Here is a 13,048-nt window from a genome sequence, read left to right as displayed (position 1 = left end):
GCCCAATGGCGCCAATGGCGTTTCGAGGGAGGTAAAAATCGCGTTCCGGGGGGTAAAATACATGTGTTTTTCCCTGTTGCAAGATACTTGTAATAACCTGAAAACAATATGGCAGAAGGATTTGGGGATTAATATTCATGATGATGACTGGCTGGATATCTTATCTAATGTGGGTAAGAACATAAGGGAAGCTAGGGGAAAATTCATTCATTACAAAATAGTACATAGATACTATTATACACCATCTAGACTTTACAGGATGGGGATAGCTGGATATAATCTATGTTGGAAATGTAAGGAAGAAGAGGGCACTTATTTACATATGATTTGGGGAATGTTCTTTAGTTCAGCCATTCTGACGTAAAATTCTGAGAATACTTGAAGAGTGGTTGGGCTTTAATTTACCTGTGGAACCACAAATATGCCTTCTTGGAGATAAATCAGTTGTACCTAATATAGAAAAAAATGCATTTACCCTTATTAAGATTAGTTGTATCGCAGCTGCCAGGATGATCTTACGCAATTGGAAATGCCCCAAAACCCCTGATTTGAAAGATTTGATCCATGGGATGATTGAAATTGCATCATATGAGTGCATGTTGGGGAGACTGCAGAGTGAGGGAGAAATGAAAAAAACATGGGATCATTTTTGGCAGCATATAAAAATGGTGTGATGAGCAGGACTTCTTAACAACTGTTTAATTTACATGTGCTTTGTTTTGTTACATTCATGGTGACAAGTGGCTGAATATGTAATTGATTGGAAAGGTGAATATGGAATACTGTGGTGATGTACGAAGTTATGATTGTTGAACAATAAAAAAGTTGAATTACAAATTTAAAAAAAAAAAAATGAATAAATACATATAATAGTGCTTCCTCTCCCTTTGTGTTCCACATGGGTTTGAAAGGAAATGTGAGAGTAAATGATACAATTTTCATTTTTGGGTGAACTATCCCTTTAAATGTTCAGCTAGTCAGTGCATTGGTTTGATCTGGTTCCTCCATGGCTTTATTGGTATTTCATCAGATGTTTTTGTTGTGTTTGTAGGGGTGTTTCTTTTCAAGGCACCATCATTGGTCTGGCTCCCCTTAAAGCCATGTGTTCTGAATACCAGTCTGGTGGAGTCAATTCGGTAAATTCACCTACAGCATTATTCCAGTTTTTATAGCCATGTGCGCTCAGTTTTTGTTTCATCTGCCTCTCTCTCTATAGGACCACTCTGACAGTGCTGTGGGGGTCGCTGCCACCATGGCTCATGAGATGGGGCATAACTTTGGGATGAGCCACGATAGTCCAGGCTGCTGTCTCGCTCAGCCCGAGGATGGAGGCTGCATTATGGCTGCTGCCACAGGGTGAGAACCAAAGATGCTATATCATTTTAAGCCTGCATAACATTAGTAAATGATTACAGAATTTCCATTTTTGGTGAGCTGTCACTTTAAAATCAACTTGACATAAAAGTCAATGTTCTTCAGGGATCCGTTCCCTCGCGTCTTCAACCCCTGCAATCAGAAAGAGCTGAAGCGCTACCTGAGCTCCGGCGGGGGGAAGTGCTTGTTCAACCCTCCCAACACCAGGGTCATGTACGGGGGCCAGCGCTGTGGAAACGGATACCTGGAGGAAGGAGAAGAGTGTGATTGTGGGGAAGTGGAGGTCAGGAGAGAGTTTCATTGCTTCCTCTGTCTCGTTTTCTCCCACGCTGTTATTCCGATTGATCTTTCACTCTCACATTTTCCGTTTCTGTTTCCTTTACTACAAAGGAGTGCTCAAGTCCCTGTTGTAATGCCAACAACTGCACGCTGAAGATTGGAGCGGAGTGCGCACATGGAGTTTGCTGTCATGAGTGCAAGGTGAATCCCTGCCAGACTCATCTCACGCTCTTTCTCTACAACCTTTCCTGTGGTGCTGCATCAGGAAAACTGTCAATTAAATTAAAAGTAAAGTAAAGTAAAGTAAAGTAAAGTAAAGTAAAGTAATTTATTTAAAGAATTTTAGTGTGAATTTTTGAATATAATTTTAAAGTGGTGATTTAAAGTAAATAATTAAGCAAACAAACAAACAAAAAAGGATTTTAGTGTGAATTTTTGAATCTGATTTGTAAGTGTTACTTTAAATGGTGCGAATGAAGGAATAAATAACTGTTTTTTTTTAGTGTTTTGTGATTTTGTGATGAGTTTAATTAAAGTAAATAAGCAAACAAACTAACAAATAAGGATTTTTAAAAATGTTTTGATGACTTTAAATGGTACGAATAAATAAACAAACAAACAAACAAACAGCATGTGGTGTTGCATTAAAGTTTAGTTAGAGGGTTTTTAAGAGAGTAGTTTAAGTAATATTTTGAACCTTAATTATTAATTCATTATGTCAACTAATACAACAAAGCTTTTATACTCAAGATTTGCCCTTAAAATGTTATAATATTATTGTTTAGAATTTAGACAGGTCTCAAATGTTGAAAGTGTAGTTCTCTGGCATTATTTTAAGAAAAGCAGATTGTATTGTAAATGAGTACAGTTTGATCGGTTTGTTTTCTCACACTCTTGACCAGCTGAAGAGTCCAGGAGCGATGTGCCGTCCACCTTCAGGCTCCTGTGACCTGCCTGAGTACTGTGATGGGAAATCAGAGTCCTGTCCTGCTAACTTTTACCTGGTGGATGGCAGCAGTTGTGCGGGTGGCAGTGCCTACTGTTACACAGGAATTTGCCCGACACTGGAGCAGCAGTGCCTCTCTCTCTGGGGCAAAGGTCTGTGTGGTGCTAAAATCTGATAAAAGTCCCACAGTTTAAAAGTAACACCATAAAACCAATCACCCAATATTCAGTGAGTCACTGTCTCACTCTCCACAAATATAGCAGTAAATCAGAATATTAGAATCAATTCTGAAAGAGTAATGATGCTGAAAAATTAGCTTTGCATCACAGGAATAAATTAAAATTATATATTTTTTTCCTTTTTCCAAAGGAAATCCATGTGTCAGTGTACTGTAGTTTACTGTATGGCAGATACTGTGCTTGGCTGTGATCTTAGTATCTGAATGTGAGGCCATCTGCTGCTCTCTGTAGCCATCAGAGAAAGCATTTGAGTCCAGCTGAGATATACCTCAGATTATAACATTCACATAACCATTAACTTAAGACATGAGATTATGTGTTTGTTCTGTTCTGTTTCTGCTGTAAGGCTAATTTTCTGCCTCTGTGTCGTAGATGCCCTTCCTGCTCCTGATCTTTGCTTTACTGAGGTAAATAAAGCAGGTGATCCCTATGGAAACTGTGGCAGTTTCATGGGTACATACAGGAAATGCACTGAAAGGTGAGATGCACTTACTTATAGTTAGACTACTGATCAAATGTTTGGAATAATTATGATTTTTTTTAATGTTCTTGAAAGAATTCTCTTATGCTCAACAAGGCTGCATTTATTTGATCAAAAATTCAGTAAAAACGGTAATATTATCTAATATCATTTCAAAATACTGTTTCTGATTGTAATTTTAAAATGTAATTTATTCCGGTGTTGCAAAAGCTGAATTTTCAGCACCTTTACTCCAGTCTTTAGTGTTACATGATCCTTCAGAAATCATACTAATATTTGGTGCCCAAGAAACATTTCTTATTATCAATGTTGAAAATAAATTTTTGCTGCTTAATATTCTTGTGGTAACTGTGATATGGTACCATTCAAAAGTTTGGGGTACGAAAGATGTTTTAAAAGAAAGAAAAATAAATTGTTATGCATTAAAAACAGAAATTAAATGGACACATTAAATGCTAATAATATTCTTTTAAACGTTCTATTTATCAAAGGATCCTGAAAAAATATTAAGCAGCAAAAGCTGTATTCAGCATTGATGAGAAGAACTTTTATATAATTAAGATTATTAATATTTGAGTACCAAACCAGCAAATGATTTCTTGAAGATCATGTGACATTGGAGACTGCTGAAAATTCAGCTTTGCCATCACAGGAATGAATTGCATTTTAAAATGTTTAAATTAGTCAACCGATATTTGTTTTTCAGGCCCGATTATTACAGATCAAGTAGATCAATAACCGATATACATGTCTGGTGTAAAAATGAAAATTAATGCCGAATTTAAAAATAACAAGGGCTCTGACAAACCTTTTTTAAATGCTTTTAAATTATTTAACTGGCAAATCGGTTTTGAAAATGACCAATACCGATAACCATAGAAATGCTTAATATCGGTGCCGATAACCGGTCGACCCCTTATTCAAATATAAAAGTTATTTTAAATTTTTTATAATATTTCACAATAGTACTGCTTTTAATGTATTTTTGATTCAATAAATGTAGCCTTAGTGAGCATCAGAGATTTCTTTGAAAAGCATTAATAAATCTTAATTATTCCAAACTTTTGACCATTGGTTTATGTCATCATCATTTGGGCCGATCAAAGACGTTTTGTTGGTCTTCTGTTTAGGAATGCTAAATGTGGGAAGATTCAGTGTCTGAGCGCTGCCAGCAAGCCTTTAGAATCACACGCCGTCGCCATAGACACCAACATTCGGAATGGTCAACAGAAGATCCTGTGCAGAGGGACACATGTGTACCAGCGCGGTCAGGGTAATGAGGAGCAGAGTGACACCTTAGACCCAGGCCTGGTTCAGACTGGGACCAAATGTGGGAAGAATGCGGTAGGTACTGATAGACTGAATAGATCTATCAATTTAAGTATATTGAGAATTTATTTAATTAACGTTTTGCCTCATTTTCTATCTGAACAGATCTGTTTTGAAGGGGAATGCCGCAATGCGTCCTTCCTGCAAGCCAATGAATGCAGTGCCAAATGTCATGGCCACGGCGTAAGTTCATATTGCTTATTTATATGTAGAGCTGGCTGAGCTTTATTGTACATACATGGTCATCTTATAGCTACTGAAGCATGTCCTGTTAACATCATTTCCTCTAACGGTAAATACTCACTTATCTATAACGATAAGTGAAAAAAATCCCTCACTATTCTCGCTATTAATCGCACAGGTTAATATTTATAAATATGTCTGATTCCAATGTGGGTTGTGTCTATATATATCACTAATTCAAGTGATGAGTTCAGTTGAGGATATGACGAAAGTGTGTGGGGAAATTTCAGTATTTTTGGATGTGCTAAACTTACAGCAAACTTCAGTAGTGTAATCAGTTCCACTGAATGCAGGTCACTATTATGTTACTTTATAAGGCAGTGTGTTTTACAGTACTAAATGAATATCTGTATTGTGGGAAAGATAAAAAAAAATAATTTACTCACTCTCATGTTGTTCCCAAACTATATGATCTTTTAAAGGAATATTTTTGAAGACTTTTTAAGCAGCTTTTTCCCCCACAGTGTCTGCCAAGTTCCTAAAAGAACAAAAAATACATAAAACAAGCAAAGAAAGTACTGTAGTCAATATTTAGCGTGCTATATGTTCAAAGTCTACTGAAGCAATATTTTTTTTTGAGAAATAAATATTTAATATCAAATATCAATAATTACTGACAATCTTTCCCTCTGCTGTAGCTACATCAAAGCTAATGTAATAAGTCTAATCTAATGGTCTGTTCTTTTTAGGTTAAATTTTTGAGTGATCTATTCCTTTAAATTGTTTTTCAAAAAAAATTTTTGTGTGTTTCCCTGCAGCTTTGTAATAATAACCACAACTGTCATTGTAACTCGGGTTGGGCACCACCGTTTTGTGAGACGTCGGGTTCAGGAGGAAGTTTGGACAGTGGGCCTGTGATCACACACAGTATGTCAACAGGCACTGAATAAAAATTTATATTTCATTGAATGTTATCTTGAATTTGCTCTTTTGTTGATGCATTTTGTTCTTGTCTTATCTTATGCAGGCAACCTTTATCTTGTTCTGGCTCTCCTGATTCTGTTTTTCCTTCTGGGATTGGCTGTCCTCGGTGTCTGTTGGTGCCGCTGCAGACAGAAGCTCCTTTCCACCAAAAGCCCCACCCTTCCTGCTACCCAAATATGCATCAAGTAATCTAAAATCCTAACTGTGAAATGCAAACACATTCATGCAGTGATCTTCATGTATTTGGCACTTCTTGCATTAGAAAATGTGTTATTTCTCTTCTTGTCAGTGTTCCAGACACCCCTGAGACTAAAAGTCACACCACGGGTCACGCCAACCCAGTGTTCCTGCCAAAGAAATCTCATGCTGATGAACAGGTGTGAAGTTGTTTTGTTGTCAGCGTGGGCTCGCAGTATATGCATCCAAAAGCACAGTTTCGTGGATCATTGGCTTTGTTCCGACAGCAAGTAAAAATGTTCTGTATCCAACTCAGTTCCATTTAGTTGTCTGTTGATCAAACAGCAACAAACCATCCATATCAGTGCTGTTATTAACTAAAACTAAAGCTATTAAAAATAATTTTCGTTAATTGAAATAAAGCAGAAAAAATTGTATATGAAAAAAACTATACATAAAATACAATGAAAAACTGGAAATGTTACGTTACATTGGCAGCTAACAGAAATGAATAAGTTAAAGTTGAACAAAAATAAATAGAAATATTTTAAAAAGCACAAAACAAAATTACTAAAATGTTAAATAAAATAGAAATGAAAACTGAAGATATTAAATATTAAATATTAAAAGCTAATTCAAAATTATTAATAAACACTGATCCATATGTGTTTTTTAAATCTTATTAAAATCTGATTTTTGGGAATGCACTTCAGTCTGAACAGGCAAGTTGGATTTCAAGTGGTTTATTCTGTCATTTTGGACACAATAGAAACTAACCAGAACTTAGGGGAGAAATGCCTCAGATATTTACAATGTGTGAGCAAAGATACCCATGAAACTCTATTTCAGGGGTTGAATATCAACCCATAATAAAAACTCATACTGACATGAGCAGAGAAAAAAAATCCTTCGTCCATCTTTCAATGCAATGACAGCGACTCTTATATCTCTTGGCATTCATTCATTACTATAGCAACTCATACTAGAAATAATATAGACTACACTGTCTGACCAAATAGCTCCGATTTGATTACTTACAAAATGATAGTTTGGAAAATGCATTTGAATTGGTGCAGCCATTGTCACTTGAAAATGACCAGCATTCCACCATCCCAAGAGTCCTTGTGAAATGTATTCATTGTTATGATAAAATTGATTATTCATATTATATTTGCATTCTACAGGCCAGTCCTCGAGCGAGTCCTACAGGTCCACCCAGATCCAGACATTCTGTCATTCGACCCACTGTGAAACCACCTCCAATCCCAGCCTACGCTGCACACAAGCAGAGTTTACAGCATTCAGAGTCGCCCCAGCCATCTCCATCAGCACCCCCCAAAACAAGACCGCTACCACCCAACAGACCCCCTCCACCCTGTCCCATAACCAAACCCTCCCAGCCTGCTGAGGTGAGTATCTTCCTGAGCAAATGCACCTCTAGATCAGTCATGCAGTGCAATATTCCTTAAAGGGGTCATATGATGTTGCTAAAAAGAATAGGGATGCACGATACTGAGCTCCTGTACTCGTACTCGTTAAAATGCCCCGATACCAAACACTGATAAGACAATTTATAGGGGCATTCACTATAAACGTCATTTATTTTCACCCTTAAGCATACACCACTTTCTGGCGAAAGTGAATCTAACCGCCTGTGTGAAATGTGCTAGGCTGTACTACTGTCCTCTCATTCTGCACCAGTACAAATGCGTGCACGCGTTGCGCGTGTTTTGCTTGCTTCATGAGTGTTTCTGCATTATATGAGTGGCTTTGGAAAATAAATCGCAGCATGTTTCAGATGAAAAAAACGCGACTTCTATTTATGATAATATCACAGTTAGGAGATTTATAGCGAGTGGTTCCCTGCATTATTACAGCAAAGCGCGTGATTACAGTACTAAGCCGCTGCAATGGAGCAGCTCTAATGCTATTAAATTAAAGATGATGTACCATAGAGCAAAAAATGAACAGTGAAAGTAACTTGGAAGGCCAAACAAAGTAGTTTCGCTTTCACAACGAAACACAGCGTCACACACGGCGGCCTTGAGTGAGCAGCGGCCGGCAGATTTGACGAAGGAGCAGCCGGCGGGCTTGCGGCTCCGCTCCGGATATCGTCCTCTTTTGGAAGGCCAAACAAAGTAGTTTCGCTTTCACAACGAGAAACAGCGTCTTCACGACATGGTGGCGGCGGCAGCAACAATACTACAGCGAGAATAAAAGTTACGCCTTCTTCCTTTGCGTGAATCTTTGGGGCCGCGTCATGCAAATCTTCCCACATCGTGACGTAGGCATGTGGGGGCGTGTTGGAACGAGCCGTTTTAGGTAGGAGTGGTTGACTCTTAACTTTTATAAAGAATATCTCTTTGGATTTGAGACTTTAGTCTTTGCATCTTTACAGATCTTCTTTATGCACCAAGAGCTTGTAACACTTCAAAGAGAAAGCAAAAATTTAAATCGGATCATATGACTAGTCATATCAATTAGTCTATCTGCATAATTGTAGTGGATTGACAAATATTTGGTGTGCCAAGCAGGTTATTTAATCAGGCAAATGTTCTTTCAAGTCTTTGAGTCAGTCGACCCTACAAAGGATTCACACATTTAATGGAGTGGAAACCCTGTTAAGAATATGGGTGAAATATTAAGGTACAAACAGCCAGGGAACCATACAAAGAAACGGTTATTCACTTTTAAGCAAAATACAGATACAAAATAGTTAAGAAATGTAAATACTCAATTCAAAATTTCAATTAAGGAAAAGGCTTCACATGACAATTGATATTCAACAATTCAGAATTAAACCAAATTCAGTTAATTCCTTTTCATTTCAGATCACTTGGGTTGTAAACCAACAGTTCTTAATTAGTTTGCTGTGCAAATCAAATGAAAATTGAATTGGTTCACTGTTCAAAATAGCAGTTTATAAATCAGTCCATATGCAATCAAGCCTTCAAGAACCCTCAAGTTTATTCAAACTAGCACTACGCTAATCAGTTCATTTTGCAGTTTGAAGAGATTTCTTGTAACAGTTCAAACAAACATCGTACTTGCTCATGAAAAACCCACCAAAAGAATATAAAAAGCAGCAAATACCCGTTTCATCTGCTCTTCCTTGCTGGTCCCATCAGTAGTTTTCTGTTACCATCCAGCAAACTTCCAAACAATGTCCATATATTCCAAGACAGTCGATGAACAATCCTTTTGTCAGCAGATATAATTTTCCCAACACATCTTCTGCTAAACGACCATCCACCTAAAAGCATCTGGAGATATACTTTCCACACCTTTCCATTGTGCAATGTATCCATGTGGGCCTGCCATCTTGGATTCTTAACATGCCATGTGTTTACCAGAACATCATGTGACTCAAAACATCACGTCCGTCACATAATAAATGAACTGTTCACTGACTATGATTGTGCATTATAAAATATTTGTCGTGTTTCATCCAGATGCTGCCTAAGAATGGCGTGCCAGTGTCACCAGCCATGTTGCAGAAAGGGAAATCCAATCTGATGCCCCCTTCTGGGCCTTTTCAAAATGTCAGGTAATGGGAAGGGAGAAGTCATAAGCACAGAACACTAGCATGGTGTTAGGAATAATAATAATTATCAATCATTAGTTGGTAATTCTTAATATGATTGTGTTTTAGGTTCCAAAGGGAAGTTTCTGGAAAGAGCTTAGTCGCAGTGAAGCCTATTGGAGCGCTGTATTGATCAACTCTGCACCTTTAAGATGTCCTTAAGAGTGACCAATCAAACTGCCTCACTCATAGTGATGCCCGCCTTATTGACTTGAACACAGAATGAAGGATACCTTCCAACTTTTTTCAGGGGGTGCAGTTCCACTACTCCTGTGCCATATGTTGCATTTGCTTTTTTATGTCTATTTATTACAGAGACCTCAGAGAAAAGAAAAACAAAAAACTAGGAAGTATGGCATTATAATCCAATAAGAGCATGGGTCATCTGAAAGAATATCTTGCACCGAGAATATGAAATGTACATTTTTGCACGCAGTAGTAAAACATTGTAAGTAAGTGCATTATATACATAGAATGAACTGGAAAATTGGAGCAGATTTGTCTAGTCTTGAACTAACTTGCACTGTCAGTCCAATTTAGTTTAGTACTATAGATAATCTGTACTCAGGAAATAGCTCTGGAAAGGGATATATAAAAAAAGATAAAAGATTGTTTTCATAGCAATAATAATTCAAATACTCATATGAATTGTATAGCACTGGGTTAAATTCTGTGTAGTCATATAATATGTATAGTATGTACTGTATAAGAAGTTAAAAAAAATAGCCTGTCTTGAATGGTGTTTGCGATGATGCTGGACAAGAAAGGGTTAAAATCTCATATGGTGCTTTGCTTTTGAAATCTTAAATGAGAGAAACAAATATTCTCTAACTACCTTTTTAGATAACGCTCGACTAAATGTTCTGTTTAATACGGGCATTAACCCAGGGAATGTATTTAGGTTTAAATAACCTATAAACATCTAAATATGCATCTTAAGTTTTTTTTTCCTTTGGTTGTCAGTTATTTGGGGGGAAAAAATCTCTGGACAATTCATTATAATTTCTCCTTTCATAATGTTTTATGACCTACTATGACCAATGTACTGGTTTTCTGTCAGATTTTTCATGTTGTAGTTAAACTTATTTATTCATACTGTTAAATTTTAAAATGCAATGATGCCTTAAATTTGGGTTTACATGAATGTTATTTTATTGATAATAATGTTTATCATGGAAGTGTGTATGTATTGTGAATGTAAAGGTGGCTTGATATTGCACACTGCATAGGAAGTCAGAAAAAGTCACTGTCATTTTTTATTTGGCTTAATTTTAGTTTCTTTATTAAAAATAAAAATGTTGTCCTATGCAAAATGCTGTAATGCAGTGCCTTCCACGTGATGACAGAAATAAATTTTCATTTTATCATTAATTAATCTTCAAATTCATTTAATTAATCTTAATTTAATCTGTATCCATCTATTCAATTAATATTTATATTCAATTAATATTATCTATATTATTTCTTCTTCTTCTTGTTATGATTTTAAATAAGAAAATTGGTGTAAATGCTTGAAGTAGAATATTTATATTTTTCTGCCTTTATGCAGAGTTGCACTTTCGAATGGACTAAGTTACTGCTTATATTAGGTTTTAATGCAAAGTCTTATGATCACACACGCACAAAATAGTTTTTGCTTATGTCATCGACCTACTGCCACAACTTTTTAACTTTTGACTTTATTTGTCTTCTCAGACTAGGCGTATCTAAATATAAAAAGGGTTGTTGACGCCTCAAAACATACATTAAAACGATCTTTTTGCGGTTTCATTGAGCTGTGCAGTGTGTCGGAAGTCAACGCCTTCATACTCCTGCGGGTGACTTTTATTTTGAAACGCTGAACTTCCTGTCCGTCATTTTGGCAGTACGTGTTGTTCTTGTTCTCGATTGGATACCCTTGCGCTCGCTTACAAAAACCGAATTTAACAAAGATTTATCGGTGTTTCCGACTTCACTAGCATACCACCAACGAATATTTAATTTAATAAACATGGACCAAATGGAAGACCCCGCTGGATCGGATAATAAACGAGCTATAGAGCGGAAAAGGTAGGATCTCTCTTGTAAACAACGGCCTGTTTATCAGCGCTCGGAAGCTTCTAGTGTTTGGATCGCAGCCATTTAACCTATAAAGAACCACTTAAATCCAGTATATCGCCGTTTAATGTCAAATTGAGCTGGATTAACGTCACTATAAGACATTATTATATTACTATCAGCTTTTTAATGGTGCACATTAACGTTAGCTGTTGGGAACAGTTAAGCAATGTCGTCAGACTGGTGTATCGTGACCCCGAAGCTCCAGCATTACAGCATTTATTATTATATATTTTTGTTTTCAGTTGAGGTCTTCCTTTCCCTTAAAAGCGTTTCACTTCAGATCTTTTTTGCGATATCTAAGATCTTTGTTATGTGTTGAAATAGCGTTAGATGAATAGCCATGCGCGTCATGTTGTTTTGCTGTATTGCTGTTATATATAGTACTATGATAATAGACCATGATAAACATTTCCCATGGGAGGGACCTGCAATTTTATGACGCACCCTTGGTAACATATTAAACCGCTGTTTTCTTTCCTTTTTCTAGGAGTTGAAGATGCCAAAGGAGGACTTCAGAGAGGACAAGCTTTCAACATCAGCACCGTCCATCACTTTGTCCCTCCCCCAATCCCCTAAACATCAGGCACAGGTGGAAACACTCACAGCCATGTTTTGTAGATTTAGACAGTGTTCAAATACATTATTGGATTTTTACGTACAATAGAACAAACTACAATGTAAAATATTATTATGAAGTAATATGTCTCTCTTTTTTTCCCTGACAGGCACTGGTTTAGCCAGAGTCCTCACCCCAATACTCCATTTAAGTTCAGCAGATTCATCACAGGTGTTTTGATGGGAGGTAACGAAGGAGGTGGACAGGGAGGAGAGCGATGGAGCCTCTTTGGAGTGCGGCCCATCGTGCAGAAATCCCCCACTGACCCAGGATCAGAAACCAACACACCTGGCAAGAATCTGTTATATGGATATATTATTTTAGCTTTTAAAAATGCCTAATTTTAACCTCAGATTTGTTTGTTTATCCTTTATACAATATTTGTTCAGCAACTATATTTATTTATTTATTTATTTAGTTTATTCCATTGTGAAATTAACTATATCATTGCCCATTTTTTTTAGTTAAAGTTGGCATGTCCAACTTTATCAGCATACATTCAGTATACTCTCATTTTTTTAGAATATATAGCATATTTCAACTGCTTTTTCGAAGATGTCAATAAAACATAAAAGAATATTGGAGTATGTTTTAATTCAGTGTGTTTAATTTTGTTCAAGGTGTTATTTTCTAATTCTTTGTTTCCATGACTACAGGGGGATTCACGCTGCACTCATACTTTGGGGTTCAGAAGTCCAATACGATGGATGCCATAAAAACCCAAATAAATCTCACGGTTGAAGATCCCGCCAATTTA

General features: G+C 36.7%; 1 protein-coding gene and 1 long non-coding RNA gene across 2 annotated transcripts in view; both read left to right on the top strand.

The window, feature by feature from the left end:
• Positions 1–10,908, top strand: part of LOC107746536 (disintegrin and metalloproteinase domain-containing protein 19-like) — a 39,379-nt gene extending 28,471 nt beyond the window's left edge. Inside the window, exons 10-23 of the mRNA XM_016560779.1 lie at positions 1,052–1,136; positions 1,217–1,356; positions 1,480–1,657; positions 1,765–1,854; positions 2,556–2,751; positions 3,211–3,316; positions 4,450–4,663; positions 4,754–4,831; positions 5,650–5,758; positions 5,859–6,000; positions 6,105–6,192; positions 7,177–7,401; positions 9,445–9,539; positions 9,645–10,908. Coding sequence (XP_016416265.1) covers positions 1,052–1,136; positions 1,217–1,356; positions 1,480–1,657; positions 1,765–1,854; positions 2,556–2,751; positions 3,211–3,316; positions 4,450–4,663; positions 4,754–4,831; positions 5,650–5,758; positions 5,859–6,000; positions 6,105–6,192; positions 7,177–7,401; positions 9,445–9,539; positions 9,645–9,708 — 1,810 coding nt within the window. The 3' untranslated portion in view covers positions 9,709–10,908. The remainder of the gene's footprint in view (positions 1–1,051; positions 1,137–1,216; positions 1,357–1,479; positions 1,658–1,764; positions 1,855–2,555; positions 2,752–3,210; positions 3,317–4,449; positions 4,664–4,753; positions 4,832–5,649; positions 5,759–5,858; positions 6,001–6,104; positions 6,193–7,176; positions 7,402–9,444; positions 9,540–9,644) is intronic.
• Positions 10,909–11,411: 503 nt separating this feature from the next.
• Positions 11,412–12,579, top strand: LOC107746537 (uncharacterized). Its single transcript, XR_001640706.1, has 3 exons — positions 11,412–11,624; positions 12,163–12,264; positions 12,401–12,579. It is a non-coding gene; the product is annotated as an uncharacterized LOC107746537 (long non-coding RNA).
• The last annotated feature ends 469 nt before the right edge of the window (positions 12,580–13,048 follow it).

Source organism: Sinocyclocheilus rhinocerous, unplaced genomic scaffold (assembly GCF_001515625.1).
Source record: "Sinocyclocheilus rhinocerous isolate Xijiao unplaced genomic scaffold, SAMN03320098_v1.1 scaffold679, whole genome shotgun sequence".
NCBI lineage: Eukaryota > Metazoa > Chordata > Actinopteri > Cypriniformes > Cyprinidae > Sinocyclocheilus > Sinocyclocheilus rhinocerous.
This window is presented reverse-complemented; position numbering and strand designations above follow the sequence as displayed.